Here is a 24,583-nt window from a genome sequence, read left to right as displayed (position 1 = left end):
AAATTAGACCTGCAGGACACTCACACACCCCCAAACCCCAGAAGTAAATAACACCTAAAAGTGTCTGCTTTCATTCTGCTTGGCTAGACTTGGGGCTCTCACTGAATTCTCTTTCATGTTTCTGTTCGTACAGGACATGGTATGTCATCTGTCCCGACCTCGGCTAATGCTAGTTGTCAAAACTGGGGATAATTCAGTGGCTGCATCATTGGCAGAGTAGCTAGAGAATCATAAGATAAATATACATAAAGTCCCCAGAACAAACTTGGGGACATTGCCTCCTTTTTCCTTAAAGACAGTTTCTAATTCAAGAATTTCTAAGTCCATTTATGCCTAAATCAAGCCTCTGTGTTCGGTGAAAAAACAAACATAAAAACTAGAAAGGAAAATGCCTGTTTTGGTTAGTCTATTGCCTCAATGTTCACCTCAGAGTCCCAACTCTATCCAGAAAGCGGGTTTCTCAGAAAAGTGGCTAAAAGAGAGGTAAGTTAAAGCAGCACTGCCTTGGAGTGAAAGAATGCCTGGAGAGGAAAGAAGAATAGAAAACTGACTGACCCTTTGAAAGGAAAAACATTACTGGTAGAATTAGTATACGTGCAGGGAAGTGAGAATTTTGTCAATAAAAAAAAATGTCACAATATAAATCAAAATCTTAAGAGGGCATAGCTTTCAGGCAAGAAATCCTATTTGCAGGTTTATTTTAAGGAAATGATAATGGATGGATCAGTGCAAAGATGGACTACTTGTGTTAAATTGTAAATTGGCTAAATTATGATATATGCATACAGTACATATATATAATATATACATATACACACTTTTTTTTTTAAAGAAAAGCAAGCAAGAATTTATTGACTGCAGCAAAAATATTCTTAGGCTGGGCTGCTTTGGCTCACTGGGAAGTCAGAGAAAAGGGGGCCTTGGAGACAGGTTCAGGGGGTTAGCCCAGGACGAGCTGCCACTGCCCATTGCTCCCCTGATTGCAAGTCTCCTGGGGACCCTTGGAGGTTAGGGATAAGTTCCTATAGGGGAAGGAGAGGAGGGAGGGAATGGCATGGGCGTGCTCCCTGGAGGGAGAGCACCAGTACATATACTTACAGGCAGTTAAAGTTATTTTAACAGTAATATTTAATGACAAAAAGTCTGCATATATCCTTAATAGACATAAGTTCTAAAACATTGGAAACAGTATGAGCATGATCAAATATTTGTTTAAAAGTACCTATAAGAATACATATATACATATAGAAAAAAAACTGAAAATATACTTTTGTGTTCATCCATGTTTTCTGTACTGCTTTTTGGGTTTTTTACATTTTTTCTGCAAGGAACCTATGTATTCTTTTGGTAATAAAAAAAAATGAGGAGAACCAAGATGGCAGCATAGGTAACACCTATACTTGCTGCCTCTCACCACCACATCAAAATTACACCTAAAAGGCAGAACAATTACCACCCAGAACCACGGGAAAGCTGGCTGAGTGGAAGTTCCACAACTAGAGAGGTGAAGAAAGCGCACTGAGACTGGTAGAAGGTGTGGAGGCGCAGAAAGTGCTGGCACCTGGATGTGCTGCTCTTTTAATCCGAGGAAGATACAAGCTCCCACTTGCTCTGAACTCCAGTTCCGGGCGAGACTCTGGGGGACCCAGACACATACGGGGAGAAACTGGGCTGTCTGGCATCAGGGCAGGCATGCAAGGGCGGCTTTCTTTCAGTGGTGCTCGCAGTGATCATTGTTCCTGCACGGAGACGCGGGGACCTCTCTGGTGCAGGGCTGACTGGCAGCCATTGCTGTTTGCTCCACCCTGGTGATTCCCTGAGACCCCACCCCACCCAATTTACAACCCCACCCAAGCTGTGCGCATCAGTTTTTGCATATGAATGGCCTGTCCTTTCTCAGCCTAAAACCTGTTAAATAGGCAACAGCAGCAGCAGCCTGCCTTGCTACACAGCTGGGACTCGTCTGGGCACTTCCAAACTCCTTACAAAGAGGAGGAATCTGCAGATCTCTCTGTAGCTCCTGCTGGGTGGCCCCAGGCAGTGGCTGAAAAAGAACCAGTCAGAAATTAAACATACACTGACTGAAATAAAAAATATTATACAGAGATTCAACAGCAGACTAGAGGATCCCAAGAATCAAGTCAAAGATTTGAAATACAAAGAAGCAAAAAACACCCAACCGGAAAAGCAAAAAGAATCCAAAAATATGAAGATAGTGTAAGGAGCCTCTGGGACAACTTCAAGCGTACCAACATCCGAATTATGGGGGTGCCAAAAGAAGAGAGAGAGCAAGATACTGAAAACCTATTTGAAGAAATAATGACAGAAAACTTCCCCCACCTGGTGAAAGAAATAGACTTACAAGTCCAGGAAGCACAGAGAACCCCAAACAAAAGGAATCCAAAGAGGACCACACCAAGACACATCATAATTAAAATGCCAAGAGCAAAAGACAAAGAGAGAATATTAAAAGCAGCAAGAGAAAAACAGTTAGTTACCTACAAGGGAGCACCCATACGACTGTCAGCTGATTTCTCAACAGAAACTATGCAGCCTAGAAGGGAGTGGCAAGAAATATTCAAAGTGATGAATAGCAAGAACCTATAACCAAGGTTACTCTACCCAGCAAAGCTATCATTTAGAACTGAAGGTCAGACAAAAAGCTTCACAGACAAGAAAAAGCTGAAGGAGTTCATCACCACCAAACCATTATTATATGAAATGCTGAAGAGTATTCTTTAAGAAGAGGAAGAAGAAGAAAAAGGTAAAGATAAAAAAATTATGAACAACAAAGTGACAACAAATATATATCTATCAACAAGTGAATCTAAAAACCAAATGAATAAAAAATCTGATGAACAGAACTGGTGAACGTAATAGAATCAGGGGCATGGAAAGGGAGCGGACTGACAATTCTCAGTGGGAAGGGGTTGTTGGGAGTACGGGAAGAGACTGGACAAAGAGCTTACACCTATGGACGAGGACAATGGGGGTGGGGGGTGAAGGCCTGGAGTGGGGTGAGAACAGGGTGGAGGGGAGCTATGGGGGGGGGCGGGGAAGAGGAACATCTGTAATAATATGAACAATAAAGATTTTTTAAAAATCAGTCAATGTTATTTTTTAAAAACACAAGGCTCAAACTGGTAATGTGACTTTAAATTTAAAAACATAAAGAGGTCCCCCTTCTTCCCCCACTGTTACACTTCCCAAAGGAGAACATCATCCAAATGCTGCTTGCAGCCCTGCTCCTGTTTCTGAGGAAGCTCAAGCATCTGCAGGTGTCCTTCGTGGGGGGTGCAGAACCCCGTGCTGCTGGAGGGACCACCTGGGGACACACACGTCACACCTCAGATCTTGTAGCCTCTCTCTACCCCTTTTCCTTGTCACCTTTTCCTTGTCTTCCTTTCCCAGAGAGCCCTTCTCTGGGGCTTTTTATCCCCTCCATTCACCCCACTCTCTGTGGCACTTGTGTGCACACACACACACACACACACACACACACACACACACACACCCAAGCATGCCATTCTCTGGCCATTTGGAAACTCATGTGACACAGAGGAATGAACACAAGAAGGGTCTGGAGCTCATCTACCTCTATCACCCATTCCTGGGACCAAGCAAACCACGTTCCCTCCTTTGCAAAATGGAGATGGTAGGATTGGAGTGTTGAAATTTAAAGACAACAAAGCAAAGGCTAGGCCAGTGGTCGGCAAACTCATTAGTCAACAGAGCCAAATATCAACAGTACAACGATTGAAATTTCTTTTGAGAACCAAAAACCGACTTCTGCGCATGGGCCACGAAGTTTCAATTGCACTGTATGTGCGTGCCCACACGTGGTATTTTGTGGAAAAGCCACACTCAAGGGGCCAAAGAGCTGCATGTGGCTCGTGAGCTGCAGTTTGCCGACCACTGGGCTAGGCATCTGAAAAGTATTTCTGAAAGACTTTCCTCCACAGAGGCCAAGTGTTCACAAAGATATGTCTTATTTCCTCACCTTAATATAAGGGGAAATTAGTTTAACTAATGAGAATATTTTAATATGTGACCCAAGCAAAAATCAGGCCGAAACCGGTTTGGCTCAGTGGATAGAGCGTCGGCCTGCGGACTGAAAGGTCCCGGGTTCGATTCCGGTCAAGGGCATGTACCTTGGCTGCGGGCACATCCCCAGTGGGAGGTGTGCAGGAGGCAGCTGATCGATGTTTCTCTCTCATCGATGTTTCTAGCTCTCTATCCCTCTCTCTTCCTCTCTGTGAAAAATCAATAAAATATATTTTAAAAAAAAAAATCAGGATCAAAAGAGAGAAAGTGTGTAGGTGAACTAATATTGATTAGTTATTTTGTATTTTCTTCATGTAGTTTTGCTGGTGACTGGAATACATTCAAATAAAGAAATGACCAAGAAGATTAAAAGGCCTAAATTCAGTAAGTAAAGCTGTAATTCCTCACTGACATAAGGCTTGTGTCTCCATGAGGAGGGTTGTTACGTGCTTGTTTTTTGTTTAGATAATTTGGAATGTTGTTTTTTTCTTTGTCTTTATTTCAATTACTCTGGACTCAGACTAATTAGTAATGATTCTTATTTACCACTTATCCCATTCCGAAAAGCATGAGAGACAGGAGTCCTAAGTTTAGGGTGAAAGATAACGTGGTTCCACTATACTAGAAAAATCCAAAATACACATACAAAGACCAGGCAATACAATACCGCTATGGCTATTCTGTGAAGGTATTTTCCTGCCATTGAAATGATGTCTTCATTACCATACCAGAAAATGCAGTCTGGCTAATGCAAAGGTCCAGCAAACCTGCCCATCTTCCAGCGTGGCCTGGAATCCGAAGGTAAATTTCTCAGAAAAACCCGTGGGTTTCACACCCAACCCACGGAAAGAGGAAAAATAAATTTCATTTTGGGGTGGTATATTAGTTAAGATCAGATAACAGAAAATCCAAAATAACAGTTGCTTCAATAAGACAGAAACAGTCGGTCTGGGCTTTCAGAGAAATCTCACAATCTTCAAGGACCCAGACTCCTCTGTCTTGTTACTCTGCCTTTCTCAGGGTGGCTCCCAACTCATTGTCTACAATGCCTAGCCCAGCTCCACCTGTCATTCACATTTCAGCCAGTGAGAAGGGAGGAAGAAGGGAACATACCCACTCCCTTTAAAGATGAGTCCAAAAAGTCAAAATGCCACTTCTACTTAAAGACCCTCAGCCATCATTAAGGGAGGGTGGGAAATGTCTTGATGTCAAGCATCTGCACTACTAGGAGAATGGATGTTGGGAAATAAGTAGGACAGGACACAGATGGGAAATCTCACACTCAAACGTTGTGAGCACACTAAGGAACCTGGAGCGAGATTTGCGGGCTTGATGGAGGCTCGAGTTAAGGTATATGTAGAAAGGACCATACAAGAAAGGCTTGGGATATAATCCATGTTCTGGTCTCTCCACAACCGAAACGTCTTCACAGGCATTGCATTTTGGTGCCTTGAAATCAGCAACATTAATAATTTGAAATAAAAGAAAGAGATTTGCTTCATACACCATTCTTTTTTTCTTCTGCTCCTTTATAACCTCCATGTGGGATTTCCTGTTGAAATGAGACCAAAAGGGCAGCCATCCACAGCCGCCTCGCCTGAAATACTAAAAAGGAATCTGTTGTTTATTTATTCCTGTCAGGACCCAGAGCCAAGAGCATCGGCCCAGGGGCAGATGTGCGTTCAAAACAATGATTGGGTTAATATGGAGACAAATGCACACCCAAGTATAAATTCCTTTGGGTTGTTTCCAGTATCTTCATTAACTCGTATACAGAATCATGAAAGGTTCCATGATTACCATGACAACAGTTTTCAGTGACTAAGAAAGTCTGTGCTAAATGACCCAAAGGCAAACCTCTTTGAGAGATCTCAGATGGATTGAATTTCTGATATGCTGAATTCTACCCTTATTCTCAAAATCTCCTCTGTGATTCAAATGCAGAACATTTGAATCAATAAGTGCATGAGGCCCTTTTCTCTAATTAGAAACTCTGGCACAATCATTAAATATGGGGGGGGGGGAGAAATACAATGAAGGTAATGGGATATTCCCAAACCATGGTGATATCTGATTCTTCACCTCAGGAGTAGTTCTAAATTATAGTCTACAGCTTGGGGCCAAAGTAATTTTCATTTTTTTCTACTCAATGTTGTCAATCTGCCACTGGGTAAGTGACGGATGACAAGGAGCACATCCATTCACTCATTTGACAAGCATTTATCAGGTGCCAGCCAAGTTCCAGGTATTATGTTTAGAGGACAGCAATGGAGATTCAATGGAGACTCAGTCTTTGCCCTAAGAGAGCTCAAAATCGAAGGAGGAAGAGAGACAAGTCAACAGGCAATTATGATGTCTTATGTAAGTGCTCAGACTTTTAAAGGCGCTCTGAGACTCTAGAGAAGAAGCTGTGTATCTGGGAAGGCCAAACAGAAATTGGCCAGACAATAAGGAGAAAAGAGTGTTACAAGAGGGGAGAAAACAGCATGCTCAAATCCTGAAGAGTAGAAAGAGCTTTTAAAAAAGGAGCTAAGTATAACTGAAATATAGAGTAGGAGGTAAGTGTGTTCAGATAAGGGATGGAGGGGTAAGCAGGCACCAGATCCTGCAGATCTTTGTTACTGTGTCCAGGAATCTGGACTTCATCAGGGAGTATCTCATTGAAGGTTATTTCGGATGGAATTAGCAGAAATCCAAGGCCAATTTGCTTAAGCAATAAAGGGGATATGGGCAGGACGTGGGGTAGCTTGCAGAATCCAAGGCAGGGACAACAGCTGGACCTCACTGGGACTGTCCCCCAGATGTAAAGCCCTCACGAATCGGCACCTCTGCTTCTCTCTGTGTATCTGCCTCACTGTTTGCCTCTCTCTCTCTGTGCAGACCATGTCTCTCAGTTAATCCCAGATTTCGGCAGGTCGGGGGAGGTTTGAGGGGGTGGATAATCTAATTGCATCAGCCTAGGTTGACACAGTGATTTCAAGGCACCAAAATGCAATAGTAAAGTGAATAGGGTTGTGCTAGAGAAAAAAAACAATCTTGGCAACAACAACAAAAAAACCCTTTGTACCAACACATAAAGAGAATAGAATGGGAATACAATTTATTAGTGAGTAAGCATTTCAGATTTACACACAGGTGGAATGAAAGTGTCTACCAAGAATGTCACACAAATTTCTTGTATTTATTACAGTAAAATGGAAAACAAAACAATTACAATTTCTCTTATCTCCTTGAGAGATACACACACTTCACAGTTGTCTCTGGTAAACCTAGACACCTCTGACTCCCTCTGGAGGGAATATTTATGGATCATTTTACTCTTACAGTTTACACTTCAAAATATACCTTACAAGGAGCTACTAACGGGTTTTGAGCAGAAAAGCAACAGCATAAAAGCAGGGATTTAAACAAATCACTTTGGCTTCAGTGTGAAATGGACTAGGTCCATAGTTCTCAGGGGGTGTTCCTAGATCAGCAACATCAGCATCGCCTGGAACCTTCTGCCCCACCTACCCAGACCCCTGAATCCAAAACTCTGGGGGGAAGGGGGAGGGCAGAATCTGTTTTAACAAGCTCTCCAACGCCCAGTAAAATTTGAGGACTAGAGAGAGAACCAAGATCAGGGGTGTGAACATTAGTGTGGACAGGTTCTCCCCAGTGTCCTCTGACCTCTTCTAGCCAGCCTCAGTTTGCACCAGCACTTGTTCCAGACTAAAAGTCTTCACGACCCAGGAGACCGGAGGTAACATAACAAGCAGGAGGCAATTTGAGGGCTTGGGTCAGTGGACAATTTACTGACCCTGGCTACACATGTGGCACTGCTCTCAGCTCTTGAGGATCTGCTGTCCAAAATATGGTCCAGCCGGCTGGTGGAGCCAGATTTGAAACTCAGGTCCATGTGAGGCTCAACCCTAGACACTTTCCCTAATGCCTCCTCCCAGTGAGGCAGGACGAAGGAATGAAATGTCTGTTGCCTGGAAGCAGATAAATGTGTTGGATGACCAAGGACTAACTGAATAGGAAATAAAGCAGAAGAGACGTGGGGATAATGGAAAAGCAGGGAACCAGGATGCGTTTCTTTCCTTGGCTTGGCCTGAGACCATATGCCTTACCGGTGTATCTACTCTGTCTACCCATGGGATCACTGTTGTTTTAGGTAATTGTCTCTTTCTCTCCTCCCTATTTCTTCATTTTCTTGTCATCGCCTTTTCCTTCTTTCCATTATTTGGTCTTCACATGGCCCCAGTGGGGGCCCTTAGGACCCAGAAGGTAGTATATGTTGAAAATAATCCAGCATGGGGGTTTTAAAAAGGGAAAAGCAAAGATGAAAAAAGGGATGCCTTCTTACAGCTCTACTCCCAGGGGTATATGACTATTCATTCCAAGCTAATGTTTCATTTTCACATACACAGTTACAATGGGTACAGTTTTACTCCATCGCATGTGGCTTATCACATCACATTTTCTAAATCAAATCAAGTGTGATTGACTGCAAACTGCCAATTGTCAGGGGCGAAAAAAGTCAAATTCCAACACTACAGGACTTCCTCCTTCCCTGCCCTAGCCCCTAGATGCCTTATGCAATCTAGAACGTTCAGGGAGGTCCCTGAGATCATGAAAGCCTGCCTACCATCTTAGAATAATATAGGGGGCGGAGGGAATAAAAATAAGCCTAAATTAATGTCTTCATAAATTGTATAGTCCATGGGAAAGTTTACCTCACTGAACAGAATGAGTTTTATCAAGTTTGTTTTCAGAGGTGACTTTCCAAGGTTCTCAATTTCCTGACGCTATGGAGCCACAGATCAGACCTTCCCCAGAGGCAGCTCCATGGTGGATTCAGTCAGCACCACCCGCCCAAGCAGTTTGGAACAAATGACAAAATGTGGCTGCATTTCTCTTGATTGTTGAAGGCTACAAATAATGACTAAAGGGTTTAGGTGTGTTCCTAGTCCTCTGCTCCTAAGGCAGTCATGACACCTTATGGATTTTAAGAATTAACTTCAGTTAAGTATAGATTACACATTCAGAAAATGTCCTACCCACGTCAGAGCCTCTCAGCACATACTGTAATAAACCCATCAAACATTTCCACGTAAATTATGCCAACCACTGACTCCAGAACAATCCCTGCATCGCAGTGTATGCTAGAGAGGGGAAAATCTATTAAATTGTAAAATATCTTCAGTGGCTTTTCTACTTGTAAGGAAGCCCTGGAAGAGTCCAGATGCAATGGCTTTGGTCCAAAATGGGTTCAGATGAGCTAGCGTTACACAGGTGAGAGCTGAGGTTATTAACTCCGTCCAAGGTTGGATCAGTGGGCATCCAACCTTGTAGAAGATAAAATAAATGTATGCAAAGGAAAGCCTTCCTGGACCCAACTCCAAATGCCAATACACACATACAAAACTAGTTTAGATGGCTCCTGTGTGTACTACACTTCCTCTACTATATACTTATCACGGATTATTGTAAGATCTCTTTTACACGGTCTGTCTTCCTAACCAAACCAAAAGCACCATGAAGATATGCTTATTGCTCATTAGATAGTTGTTGGATGGACAAATGAACAACAAACCACTATAAACTACAACAGGATTCATACTAGTTTCATGAAAGAGCGTCCAAGGAAGGACATGAAAAATAAGAAGAATTTTACAGGCAGAGGTAGATGGCAGGGCTCTCTAGGTGCACTAAGCCCAGATATCATGGGAAACACGTAGACGTTTCCTGGGGAAACAGTGAGTGGAGTGGTTCTGTTTAAGTGTCGGGGTGTCATGGGAGATGCAGCTGGAAGGTGGGCTCAGACCTGGCAATGCCGCTCTGAAAAGCTTTGTTCTTCCCCATTTTTTCGCTCCTGACAATTGGCAGTTTGGAGTCAGTCCCACTTTATTTGATTTAGAAAATATGGTGATATGATAAGCCACATGTTAGGGGGCGGGGAATGAGGGTTTTCCAAGCAGAAAATCTAGATGATGAAGACAACAATCAGCAAGATAAATAAAAGCAAGCTATTCTCCACGGGCAGTGAAGCTACATTCTGAAATGTTTTTATTATATTTGAAGTCTGTTGAAATAGTCTTAACCTGGGGTGGAATGTACAACGTTTAATTCACATAGTTCTCTCCAATAAGTTAACCTTAATACCTTGTAAGGCAGGGAAAGATTTTTGCAATCAACCTTGAAAGGATAGATGATTCCCAGAGGTACTGCCTCAGGCATGGAGAGGCCATTCTTCTGGGACTTGGTTATTTCGTGTATTGGATACTGATGAAGAGATATACAGCTCTGAGGTTATGGGATTTTGGTATAACATTCATTTGGCTTCTTGAGTAGGTTACCATATTGTTAGCTGTAGCAACTTGTAAGTAACCCGCAGGTGCGTGTGCCCTCTCTCAGACCATGAAAACAGAAGAGGATTAGCTTTCTAGCCCTCCTCCTCCCCCTCCCCTCTCCCCCTTCCCTTCCTCCTTCTCCTTCTTTTTTCATTGATTTCAGAGAGGAAAAGAGAGATCGAAACATCAATGATGAGAGAGAATCATTGATTGGCTGCCTCCTGCACACCCCTTACTGCGGATTGAGCCCGAAACCCAGGCATCTGCCCTTGACCATAATCAAACCTGGGACCCTTCAGTCCCCAGGCTTATGCTCTATTCACTGAGCCAAACCAGTTAGGGCTCTAGCCTCTTCTGACGTGTGGGTGAGAAGGGAGGTGAACTCTCTCAGTGTTAAAGATGTCTAGTTATGTAAATTCCACCATAGCAATTCTCAGAAATAACAGGAAACCAATTAAGGAAAATTACACTAGAAGAGTTGCCTTGCAGGTATTTGGGATAAATGCACAGATGGAAATACACACCAAAAATCACATGCACACAAACACTCATCCACACAACCTATTGACAAGACATATCCTGCATTCACCCAGTGGTGGTTGTCAGTGACCTTCAGTCAGAAAAGCCCTGTGGGATCAGAGTAGGGAAGCAGCAGTGTAACTCCTCCTCTTCACTTATGGAAGAGGCAGCCAGGTAGAGCTGGCAAAGCTTCGGTTTTAGAGTCGGAGGATCTGAGTTCAGGTCCTGGATCTGCCACTTAATTGTTACCTGAGTTTGAGCAATCAGCTTACCTCTCTGGAAAATGAGGACAGTATGCCTCTCAGGGTTCTCAAAGGGTCAAGTGAAAAAAATGTGTCTGACTGTCCTTTGTAAACTAAAAGTCGGTTATTTTTAATCACAAACTTCTGCAGCTGTCCAAAAGGTATGTTGCTACAGAAAAGTTAACCTCTGTTATCCAATCACTGATTCATCACTCTCCTTCCATGGCAAACACGTTGGTTAGAAGGACTAATATGAACAGACTCTGAAGTGCTTAAAGCCTGGGCTTGGAGTTACCGGCTGAGGCAAGTGCGCTTTACCAGTTCTGTCTTTATCAGCTGCTTCCATCATGTGTCCTGCTTTTCCCAAACTGTTGCTTATATATATTCTTCTTGAGAAACCTTTAATGACCAAGGGAAAATATTTCTTTAACCCCCACCCATCACCACCACCATGCTGCACATCTTCCTGGCAAAGGCTTGGCTCAGGAGAGAATGCGATACAGTGTAAGAATCAGACATATCTGGGTTCAAATCCAGCCCTACATTAACCAAAGCTGTAGTTTCATCATCTAGAGTGGTGCCATCCAGTATTAGCTTGGCCACATGGCTCCTCAGATGTCAGATTGTATCTGTGTAAATACCAATTCTATAACCCTTTTAAAAGTCTGGAGCTCTCCCTGTGATTTATGGGGAATCTGAAATGTACTCCTCAGTTTTATCTACCACGCCCATCCTGTGTTCCCAAGGCATTCCTGTCCAGCTCTGCCCTGTGACTCAGCTACTTTAGCAACTCCTCAAAGAAACTTCCCTTCATTGAACATTTTATCATATTTGGAGCCTTTCAGATTTTTAAGGATCAAAAGAAGGAGTCACCTCATGGAACACAAGATCTTCCACCAGCACCTCATTACATCCTCACCCTCTCTTCTTCACCATTTTACACACAACCTTCTCTCTCCCGTTTAGCAAACCCATTTTCCAGGCAGACTCTTCTCCATGCAGGCCCTTGGAAGCTCAGCCTCTACCCCAAGTAGGCTTGTCAAGAAATTCCTCCTGAAAAGAATACTGTGCAGCCCTGCAGATTTATGTTCTTTCACCACCAAGCCCATTCCCACATCAGAGTTTTTGCCCTGACTCTTCCTTCTGTTTGGAAGATTTTCTTCCAGGCCTTTGCTGACTGACACCTTTTCATCCTCAAGTAACAGTATTAGGAGATTAAGTAGAGAAGAATTCAGGGACCAAATCCTTTAAGGCCTTATAGATCACCTTAAGGAGCTTTGGCATTATCCTGAGGGCAACAGAAAGCCAATGAGGGGTTTTAAGCAGGAGAACGATGAAATCTGATCACACTGTTAAAAGCGTCACACTGGCTGTTCAATGGAGAAAGGACTGAGGCAAAGGATGTGTAACATGGAAGGGAGAAGACAAGACAGGAGGCTATTTATTGGGTTAATAGTTGAGACAGGAAATGTCAGTGACTTGGACCAAGGTGGAGGTAGAGAGAAATAGCAGGTCTGGAAATAAAACCAGCAGGACTTGCAAATGGATTGGTTTCATCCATCACTGGGCACACATTCTGTTGGGCAGCAAACAAAAATCCTGCCCTGGGGGAGTATATATTCTAGTAGATGAGTGAACTATTAACTGGAACTGGGACACAGAAAATGTAGTATCACTTAAACACATGAAAGGAGAAAGAGTTCCAGGTGTGAGAAATGCACAAGCTAAGTCTGCAAGATAACATTCATCGGAAAAATACAGGGACAGCAGTGGCACATTCCATGCAGGGGACTGTGGAAAGCCTTAAGGATTCTGGAATTTTTCCGCAAGGCAGCAAAAAGCTATTGACCAAAGGTTCAAGTTTGTTTGAATCAAAAGTGATCAGAGGCTGCTTAAGAAAAATGAGGAAAAATGCTTTACAACATAAGTCACTAGAAAGGAAGAATTAACATGATCTGGCCACTGAAGCTCAGGATCAAGGAGAAGGGTGCATGCATTTTCCAGTTTTACTTAATGGTCATTTTTATTTTGTTAAGCTAACTTTTTGTATAAATCTCTTAAAAAATGGGATTTTACTCTATTTGAATACCACAGTCCAACAAAACCATTTACTATCAAAAGTGTTTATGCATAAGTGCTTTTATGTTATAATAATTCCTCCTCATTGACATCCAGGAGGCAAACTTACAATGGCCTTCTCAGATTGGTTAGGAAATGTGTTTTCCAGAAGCAATGGGCTTGCCTAGGATCATTGAAAAGATGAATGGCAAAATAAGAAGTAGCGCACACAGTCTGATTTGGCTTCTACATCCCTGGCTGATTGCGTGTGACATCCCTCAATAATGCCTCTGTTACTAGACCAGGCAGGAGACTCAATGCAGAACAGAAACATTCGCAGTTCCACCTTTAAGAGCCCAATGTGGCATGAAAATAGTGGCTCAGGCAATACCCGTTTTTCCCAGGAACTCTTGGGGATCAATACGACAGTCACGTTATCACAATGAGTAGCATCTAAAGGCTACCCCACAGTTCTTACCATCTGGGTTGCAAGTGCTTCTCTTTTCCCTGTGGCTGGTGCCAAGAGCCACTGGGAAGGGATCCTTGGCAGATTCTGAGATGCTCCAATGAGAGCTCTGTCATGAAAGTGACCATGACCTTGAGAAGTCAAGGTCACCTAAAGGAATCCTATGAGGGAGAAGCAGAGCAGTTGGCCAAGGAACAGGTCTCTGTGCAAAGGCCCCAGTGAAGCAATTCTGGGCTCCCCCAGGACCTCTGTGACGTTAGCCCAGGTTCCCTCACTCCCACCAGCAACCGTCCACTCAGGAAGGATGCGAGAGTCTCAATTCTTGTTGTTTCCAAATGCTCCTGGGAGGAAACATTTCTATGGCTTCTGAGTAAGTTCTCACCTGAGGTTAGCAGCAGGGACACAGCATCCCTAGCACCCAATTCTCTGTTTTGACATTTGCCAAATATCTTCCTGTCCCTTCAGACCTGGGAATGATAATTCTGGAGCTGCCTTAATTTTGACTTGTCATCCCAAGCGAGGCTTATTTCTGCACTTTTGAGATAAAACCCAGAGAAGGGAAGGGAGATATGAAAGTGAACCTAAGCAACAAAAGAGAAAGAAACAAGGGAAACCTAAGCTATAAGATGGAATCGCTCAAAAGTACTCAGAGGAAATGCAAAGATAAGTCATTTCATACGGGCCTAAAGTGGAAAAATGGAAGATTCTTGGAAGGTTATGGGACAACAGACAATTTCACAAATAACTGTGAGGAGACTGTAAAGAGGTAAACCGTGGCCTCCATAGACTCCAACATGAGCTGCCAAAAGAAGCAAATGGCTGCTTCTCCCCAGCTGGAGTTAGACATTATCATTGCCAGTGACTTGGACAATAACTTTGACATTTTTAATTAGCTCCCTCTCTCCAGCTTGACTTTCTGTGCATATCTAACAGATATTTGACCTTTAGCTACACTTTGCCATTGCACTTTGTTTTTCCAAAGTGCATAAACCTAGGTGCTTGGTTTCATTTTCCCTCCCTTTGGGATGAGCTGATCCACCAGTTTTGCTAACCCAGTTGGGTGCAGATAAAGCAGATCTTATTTAAGGCACTTCTCAGGTCTACGTGCAAACAAGACCAAACAAATTTTTAAAAATGCCCCTTAAAGGAAGGGGTAGGGAATTTGATTAGTAGAAAGCAAAATATTCCCATGGAACATTTTCCCCCTTATCTTTTTAAACCAACTATTTCATGAGACATCCCACTGCATGTGCTATGTGCACCCTGAAGCCTTTCAATAGGTTCAGTCATTATGTACAATTCATACAGTAAGCGTCTAGATCAGCCGTGGGCAAACTACAGCCCGCGTTCGGCTGTTCTATCCCGCCTGCGAAGCCGAAAGAGCGGAGGGTTCTCTTGCTCTCCCCTCCGCTCCTTCACCAGCAGCAGTGTTAACATGGCAATGTCGGGAAACACGGCCGCAGCTCCTTCTTCTGAGTGGGCTGATTTATATCCGCCCATTCAGTAGAAGGAACAACCTCTCCATCTTCCAGAGGCTCCTTGTAATGCCCGCGGACGCGTCTCCCGACATCACCCTGGGAATGCGTAGACACGTTATGTGGTGATGTAGGGAGACACGCCCCTGGAGAGCACAGTATCAGAGCACAGTTTGAAATGAATAAAACTACTGAAATAAAATTAAAAAAAAGACCGTACCCTTTTATGTAATGATGTTTACTTTGAATTTATATTAGTTCACACAAACACTCCATCCATGCTTTTGTTCCGGCCCTCCGGTCCAGTTTAAGAACCCATTGTGGCCCTCGAGTCAAAAAGTTTGCCCACCCCTGATCTAGATGTAGCCATTTACTCCATTTCCGAAGATTTGGGTTGGCCTGCCAGGAGATCCAAAATCTTAGAGAGCCAAAGTTACATCCAAATTGAACCCGGTTCACAGAGCTTGTCACCTCCTATTTCAAATAAATAAGAACCAAGAAAGAATGCTTTCCTTTTCTTTCCGTCTAAGGGAGGAGGTGCATTTGGGAGTAGGGATGTGATCTGTAGACAGGAGGAGAGCTGAATGCACTGAGCTACACCCAGGGATCAAACAACCAACCAGTTTAAGGAGAGACTGCACTGGCATCGTCAGCCCCTAAATTGCCTTTAAAAAACAACAACACAAAACTCTATGACTCAAAATAGTAAATGCAGCCTTGAGTATCAGGGTTTAAAAGAATGAAAGATAAAAAGAAAATAACTTTGGAGAGGAGGCAACCTGTGGCGGGAAGAACGAAACCACAAAACTGTTTTAAGCACAGCGCTCCGCTTCTTAACGTAGACCACAAATGGTTTTAGCCTGTGATCAGACTCAGCCCCTGGGCTCCCGGGAGCAGGCCTCCCCTACTGGCCCAGCCCTGAGCGGCAGAGACTGCCAGGGCGGGGCGTTTGAGGCAAGAGTAGGCGTCCTACCTCCGGGTTCCCTCCATTCTGAGTGAGGTGCCGCTCTGCCCCACTCAGGTAGGTAAGGGTTAAGGAAACAGTGTGCGCTCTGACTACAGCTGGAAGCCATTAGCAGCTCTGAGACCATCTCAGGAACCCAGTTAGAGGGTGGGTGGCCTGGCAGAGATCCTGACCCCGTGTACATGTTTGTAATCACAGACTCCTGGCACTGGGCGGGGCTTTCGTTCTACCTCCCCGCCCACTGTGGAAATCCCATCCTCGACTGTCCAGTCCCTCCTTGCACACTTCAGCCCATTCACTGCTCATGGGGCAGCCCACTCCTCAAGGGCAAATTCTATTACTTGATAAGTTCTTCCTGGCCACTCTTGTCTACCCTTTAATTCTAACTCTGCCCTCTGGTGTCAGCACACAATGGTCCTCCTTGCGGAGACAGCTATCGCTTGCCTCCAAATTCTGTCCTTCTTAGGGCCCAACAGCCCATGTCTGACAGCCATCCCTTCATCTGGTAGTTTCCAGGCCCCCCTGACCCTGCTCACTCCTTGAACTGTGCTCACGTTTCAGAGTCCCCTCTGAAGAATGGGCCCAGAGCAGGAAACATTCCCAGCTCAAAGGGCATCGGTATGGTGTCATCTAAGAGACCTTTCCCTTGGGAGTTTGAGAGGTAAATTTTTTTCAGGGAAGATGCAGCCCCACTTCCCTGTAGGTCCTGCCATTAGAGCCTCTCCCCACCGCATTCCTAGCAAGCTTTTAGCTCCAGAAGACTGGCCTACTCCACTGGACAGCACTAGCCTGGCAACTGCAGTCACAGCCAAAAGAGGAGGGAGGGGGGATGAACGAGCTTCTCCTGCGCGCTCAGCAGGGAGCTCCCAGCTTTCCACCAAGTGTGATGGCAGGTGAGGAAAGATCACTCCCATCTTGACCACGGATCAATTAATTGATTGCCCAGATAAACACAGAAATGAGCTTTTAGCTTTTGCTCTCGGCAGTTAAATGCAACGGATGGCGTTCGTTGTTTGTCTGGTCTGAGGGATGTCCTAATTAATTACATATTTGCTTTCATTACGTGGAGGGGACCTAGGGTCAGCCCAGGCTCTGGCTCTTCGTGATTAACCAAATGAATAGTTATGACCTGACAGAGTCACCCCGTATAAGCTGATAGCACAGGGTGTAATTTTGACCTATTTTATATTCTCAGCTGTGCCTCAGATCAACTGTGATGTCATAGCTGGGAAGATCATCCATCCCGAGTTCATTGTGAAATGCCCGGCAGGATGCCAAGACCCCAAGTACCACGTGTATGGCACGAACGTCTACGCTTCCTATTCCAGTGTGTGTGCCGCTGCGGTTCACAGGTGGGTAGCACGGAGCTACTTAACAGCTAGCAATCAGGGTGTGGGCGGGGAGCCAGGGCAGGGTTGCCTGATGTAGCAAACAAAAATGTACAAATGTAACTGAGCACCTTGGATTTCACCTGGCCCCCCTCCCCCAGAGGATTCCGCAGGAGCCGCGGGTGGTCCTGGGTCTCCTTTCCCAGTGCTCTGTGGATAGCAGGGCTCCCTCCTCTGTACACCTCAACGGAGACGGGGGAAGAGCCTACTCTTTCACGTTCCTGACAAGGACACCAAAGTTCTTGATGATGTAAATACCAGTGTGTGCTGAGCAAGGAGATACTAGGGATGAGACTAAGGCAGGCCCAGACGTTTGGAGAAGAAATGTCCCAGCCATGGTGATGCCTGAGACCGTGGGACAGGAAGAGTGAGGAGGAGGGGGCGGTGGCACTGCTTGGTCAGCTGTTGGTTTGAGACCAGGCAGGAGGGCAGGAGGCATGGCATGCTTTGGACTGTCACTGCCTAAAGGGGGAGAGGCAAAGGTGACCCTCACAGAACCCTCATACAACACAGGAAATGTATACTTACTTAATATCTTTTTATATTATTTTTTATTGATTTCAGAGAGGAAAGGAGAGGGAGAGAGAGAGGGAAACACCAATGACGAGAAAGAAATCATTGATCTGCTTCGTCCTGCACACCCCCTACTGGGGATCAAGCCCGTAACCCGGGCATGTGCCCTTGACCAGAATCGAACGCGAAGGCTGACGCTTTATCCACTAAGCCAAACTGGCTAGGGCTTTACTTAATATCTTTGATAATAAGATTAATGTGTATGTGTCAAGCACCCCACCTATGTTATCTTATTTAAACCTCACCATTGCCCTATGCGGTATCTACTACGATTAACCACACCTTAAGGATGAAGAGAAGTTGAATAGCCACACTATTAAAATTTAGTAGCAGATGGGGACTCGAAGCCACGTCAGTGCCTGCACTCCTACCCACCACAGGCCCTGCTGTGAGATGTGGCTCCTGACTCAAGGCATGGACACTGGATACTGGATGGAGTGTCTGAATTATTCAGGCTTCTGGTATCTTTTCCCTTTCCTTCCTGGCACACCAGTTGGTTGATTGTTCAGTTGTACCTCTCCAGAGAGAGGGGAGAAGATGTAAAATGCATTTCCCTTCAAGGTATGTAGCCAGTAGCTTCTCTGAAATTGGAGAAGCAGTAAGAAAAGAAAAAAAATCTATGTGTAAAAACAGTTGTAAGAATTACTAGTAGATTATGTTGGCCGTAATCCTCTTTTCCCTATCACTGCAGAGAGAGAAGGAATTACCCATCATTCAATGTGACAGGACTATGGAGGCTCTATTAGAGACAGTAGAGAAATATTAAAGAAAAACAACACTAAATGCTGTTTCTTAACTCCAGACTATGGAATAAAAATATTTTGTTTTCACTCTGAAGTCAATTTCATGCCGAAAGAGGTATGTAAAGGTTTATATACACACCTGCATGTGCATGAATTCACACGTGCAGGCCTCCCAAACATACCTGCACGCGTGTGCATGCTCACATTCATCCTTCACGCCCATGGGCGTGCCCACAGCTCCACCACATCAGCTCTCTCCCGTCTGCGTCTCACTGACCTCTGTTGCAGAGGCTGAGCCTGTCTTAAGGTGCCTGTATTTTTCCAGCTGTGATCTGAGATGGTTGGCACTGGTTTCCGCCGACCACTCTGGCACTTTCTCGCCTTTCCATGTTTCCTATGCAGGACAGAGCCATACGAGTTAATGTGACCTCACCAAAGAGGTCATCAGAAGGGCAGTAATCCTTTACACTGTAATTCTCGCCTTTTAGCGTCACCTCAACCCTAAGAGGCTGCTACTAGCATCCCCGTTTGTTAGAAGAGGAACTGAAGCATAGGGAAGTTCATTAAATTGCTTGTTAGTTGCACATTCAGGATTAGAAGTCAGGTCCACGACTTCCAGCCCAGAGCCCAGGTGATACACTTCAGGCTCTGTCCCTCCTCCAGGATCTCCTGTGGTGGTCAAGTGTCTGGTGCATTTGCCTCCCTGGACTGCTGTTGCCTCCTGTAGTTTACAGACCACTGACCTCCCAGGATCTGCCCTTCTCTGGGAGAATGTCCTCACCCTCCAGTTAAGTCCACAAGATGAGGCTCACTCTCTTCTACAACCGGAGCATCTCATGGGAGCACCTCACGGGAGCACAATAGGTCTACACCTGCACCTCTCCGAGTCTGCGTTTTCAGTCTTACGTAACGTTCACAAGTCCATCGTGAGGACCCGGGAGGCCTCCACAGGCCTTTCCAACAGCCCGAGGAAAGCACAGCACGGCCCCCTCCCTCACTCTGAGTGGCAGCTACAGGGAGTGCACACACACACTTCCTCAATACAATGGAATATAAATCCAAGAGCAGAATAATTTCTCCGGGGGAAAATAAAAAGCCATAAGTTATTTTTATTTCCTCCATTAATTATGAGTAAAGGGACCACGGGATAATTTCTTTTAATAATTAGAAGTTTCCGGATACACCACTGGTATGCTGGTAAATGTTTAACCACCGGCTCTCCAAAAAGGTTGGGGTTGTTGATTTACCGATTTGGGTGGTATAAATACTCCCATCGTGTCTGATTTCAAGCTACTGATGTGAAATGAACCAGCTCCCACAATCCTAAAGCTTACCAGTTGGCTTTGGGAAGCAGAGCCCACACACCACTGACAGGCCTTCTGATACAGAAGCATGAAACATGGTCCTTCCCATACGAGAATTTCCAGTCTAGCTGGGAGACCAAATGAAATCAGAGTCTCCACTGGGAGACAGGATGTAAGGTGTTGCTAGGAAGGGGCCTAGGGAAGTCGTGTCAGTGTCGGTGGGGAAGGTGGTGGTAGGGATCCAGTGAGGCAGAGTGGGAGCCAGGTTCTCAGAGCAAACATTGCAGCTTGAACTGAGACACGGTAGAGAGAACCAGGGTCTGTCGGGAGCTGAGGCCAGCCCTGCTGCAGCTGGGAGAAGTGAGGTAACGGATTCTGAGCGCTACTGAGAGAAGAGACAGCAGGGTTGCCAGGACATGAGGAGTTTGCGCCAGGAGGTACCTGTGCTTTTGAACCCAAGAGGCCACTGTGACCAGTGGGACAGACCCAGGATTCCAGGTCACTTAGACCTGGATTCAAATCCCTGCCTTGAAATTTACTAGTTAATCTGGAGTCACTCAACCTCTCTAAGTCTGTTTCTATGATCTGGGAATAACACATTCGCTCCACTCCACAACTCATAGGTTTGCTGAGGGACCCAGGGAGACACCATAGATGGCAGCTATTTTCAACCTTTTTCATCCCCTGGCGCACATAAACTAATTACTAAAATTCTGCAGCATTCCAACAAATATATTTTTTTCCAATCTGACAAAAAATAAGTATGATTTTGATTCATTCACCCCAGACACCTATTGTTGTGTTGGCTGTTGTCATTTTTTTACTTGACAATCTAAGCAAAACGAGGTCAGTGCCGCTGACTAGTCAGGTTTTGGATATTTTAAAAATTCTTGCGGCGCACTAGTTGAAAATCACTGATACATGGGGATGATTTTAAAGCAATTTAGTGCTATAAATGCTAAGTATTATTATCACTTTCTTTTCTTTTGGGTCATGAAGTTGAGTATTGAATGTTGTTGACTCCCATAAGGTGGGTGAGCAAGAAATAGCAACCGCTACGACTCCTGGAGGGAAGGGTGTTGATAAACACAAACCTAAGTACTTTTTAGCTCCCCTGTGCCATAAATTACAGATACCCAAAGAGCCATCTTACCTTCTGGGCCAGGGGACGACAATGTGGAAATGATATTCAGAAACCAGAACTGAGCGTCTGCCTCACACAGGAGGAAAGAGGTAGCAATGTCAGTTACGTCGTGTCAGGATCCAAAACCTTCAAAACCTAGAAAGTAAATAAACAATTCCTTGTGTCTGAGGACTCTTTTAAGGAGCTTAACTTAGCTACACACCTTTCTGGCCCAAAATAAAAGGAATAATTTGCTTTAAAAAACATCATACCACACCCTTTGAAATAACTGGATTCATTCTGTGATGTCACACAACGAAATTGGAAATTGTCAGGAAAGGGGTTTTACTTAAAAGAACAAATGGGGCCCTGGCCAGTGTGGCTAATTGGTTAGAGTGTCGGCTTGCGCACAGAAGGATTGTGGGTTCGATTCACAGTCAATGGCATGTACCTGGATTGCAGGTTAGATCCCGGCCTGGTTGGGGCGTGTGCAGAATTTTTAAAACATCCAAAACCTGACTATTTAGTCAGGGGCACTGACCTCTTTTCCCTTAGACTGTCAAATAAAAAAATGACAACAGCCAACAAAATAGGCGTCTGATGTCTCTCTCACATCGATGTTTTTCTCTCTTCCCCCCCACCCTTCCTTCCACTCTTTCTAAAAATCAACAGAAAAATATCTTTGGGTGAGGATTAACAACAACATCAAAAAGAAAGAACTAGTGGGAATGAGTAAACCAGGGAAAAGAAATTTGAGGTGTGGTGGCAAAGAGAAATTCCTGACTGAACAATCCAGGTCCTGTAATAAGAAAAAGAAGGACATCAGAGCTGGGAGGTGGATTCTGGGCCATGAGAAGGAGGCACGGTTCTTGGGAGGGTGGGGGGCTGCAGGTCAAGGTGACCCTTTTCTTAATCTTGCTGCTTTCCTATCTCTAAACAAAGACGGAGGCTGGTTTGGTATTCTGTTGATCACATCAAACAATATTTTCTGTTCTTTCTTCAAAAAATTTCTTTTCACAGTGGTGTGCTCGATAATTCAGGAGGGAAAGTACTTGTTCAGAAAGTAGCTGGCCAGTCTGGCTACAGAGGGAGTTATTCCAATGGCGTCCAGTCCTTATCCCTACCCCGGTGGAGAGAATCCTTCGTCGTCTCAGGTACGCCTTCACTCCGGGGGGACGCTGCTAACACGGGTGCTTGGGTTAAGTAACCTCTTGGGACAAAATGTGCTCTTTCCGATGTGCTGTTAGTTTTCATTCATGGCCCACCTCATTTCATAAAACCTGAAGGATTAGTTCTTCTCATAATTAGGATCATGAAACAATGAATTATAATTACAGTGATAAATCACTGCAGTCTGGAAATATTGAAAAGCTCCAATTACTCATGTTAAACACACTGCAGCTATCTGTAAGCCCAATCAAACTTTTTAATTAAGTGAATTACATTTAATAACTTGGGTGTTTTTTTAACTATTCCTTTTGTTAGACCAAATGAGTCTCAGATCTCGAGATTTCTGGTAAATGAACAGATAGGGAGATGGGCTCTTAAAGAACCGAGCAACAATTTTATTTGAGATTTATTTTTATTTAATAGTTGTTGCACTAGTCAATCAGTTTTCACTATCTAGCTCTTTTGGGTTTTTGTAGAAAATCATTTTCACTTTTCTCCCCTTTTCCAAAGACGTAATGTTGGTGAGCTAGTGACTAGTATGATTCACAGTGAAAAGGTAAGCAAGTATATTTGTATTATCATGATCCTCCCCCCTTTTATTATATTTGTGAATTTCCCCAACCTAACCTTTTTTTTTTTTTTAATATATTTTATTGATATTTTTACAGAGAGGAAGGGAGAGGGATAGAGAGCTAGAAACATCGATGAGAGAGAAACATCGATCAGCTGCCTCCTGCACACCCCCCACTGGGGATGTGCCCGCAACCACAGTACATGCCCTTGACCGGAATCGAACCTGGGACCCTTGAGTCCGCAGGCCGACGCTCTATCCACTGAGCCAAACCGGTTTCGGCAACCTAACCTTTTTTAAAAAATATTTTTATTGATTTCAGAGAGGAAGGGAGAGGGAGAAAGAGATATAAACATCAATGATGAGAGAGAGAATCATTGATCAGCTGCCTCCCGCACTCCCCCCACACAACTAACACCTGTGGTCTTGATCCGGCATCTAAAAGGGTTCTGGAAACCTGGAGAAGGGGCTGTGCATAAATTAAATAAGAGTCCAGAGCAAAACATAATTTTGAAAGGCATTGGGGGGGGCAGAGGAGCTTGGCTAAAGAAGACCAAGTTCTCCTCGTCTCAGGACCCCTTGCTTTTTATTAACACAATTGGTCCTGAGGCCATGGTCGGCAAACTGCGGCTTGCGTGCCACATGTGGCTCTTTGGCCCCTTGAGTGTGGCTCTTTCACAAAATACCATGGCCTGGGCGAGTCTATTTTGAAGAAGTGGCGTTAGAAGAAGTTTAAGTTTAAAAAATTTAGCTCTCAAAAGAAATTTCAATTGTTGTACTGTTGATATTTGGCTCTGTTGACTAATGAGTTTGCCGACCACTGTCCTAAGGTAAGGTGGAGATATACACATCAAAGGGTAGGGTTAGGTACAGAATCCATTGTCAGAATGGGGAATTGCCTTTGGCTGTTCAGGTGTTTGGCCAACAGGAAGCAATAACATGTAGATTAAGATGCCCAGAGCTGTCTGGCAGCAAGCAATCAATTTATGCATCCCTTTCAGGTTTGGGAAAATGCCTTTAGCCATTCCCAACAGGTGATAACATATGTGACTCAGCCCTTGTTGATTCCCCAAGTTCCATCAACCTTTTGATGAAACTCTTGCAATTATGACATGCTGGAATTGGCTTCCGGCACATGACCTTCTGGTTCATAGGTCAATGCTCAACCACTGAGCCATGCCATTCGGGCACCAATCTAACCTTTCATTTTATTTTATTTATTTTTTTTTCCTATGTGGGATGGTTCATCTTGAGCCTGCAGGGAGCAAGCTGGCTCCAGACTTCTCCAATTCCGCATTTCTTTGCCTCCAATTCTTATGTGTCCAAAGACAGGGAACCATAGACACACCTTTGTAGGAGGGTTCTAACCTTTTATTTTGAAATTTTTTTAATTTACAGAAAAATTCAAAGAATAATACAATGAATATCTAGATTCCCTTTACCCAGATTCACCAATTGTTAATAAGTTGCTATATTTGCTTTATTTGTTGTCTACCTATCATCTACCTGTATTTTGTCTAAACCAGGCAGGCATCGCCCTAACCGGTTTGGCTCAGTGGATAGAGCGTCGGCCTGCGGACTGAAAGGTCCCAGGTTCGATTCCGGTCA

General features: G+C 44.3%; 1 protein-coding gene across 2 annotated transcripts in view; it reads left to right on the top strand.

The window, feature by feature from the left end:
- VIT (vitrin) overlaps positions 1–24,583 on the top strand; it is a 94,425-nt gene that overhangs the window by 21,606 nt on the left and 48,236 nt on the right. For both annotated transcript variants that reach the window (XM_080684095.1, XM_080684094.1), the window contains exons 3-5: positions 4,363–4,428; positions 17,299–17,455; positions 22,255–22,388. In XM_080684095.1, the coding sequence (XP_080540221.1) occupies positions 4,363–4,428; positions 17,299–17,455; positions 22,255–22,388 (357 nt within the window). The remainder of the gene's footprint in view (positions 1–4,362; positions 4,429–17,298; positions 17,456–22,254; positions 22,389–24,583) is intronic.

The sequence above is a fragment of the Plecotus auritus genome (genome assembly GCF_963455305.1).
Source record: "Plecotus auritus genome assembly, chromosome: 8".
Taxonomy (NCBI): Eukaryota; Metazoa; Chordata; class Mammalia; order Chiroptera; family Vespertilionidae; genus Plecotus; species Plecotus auritus.
This window is presented reverse-complemented; position numbering and strand designations above follow the sequence as displayed.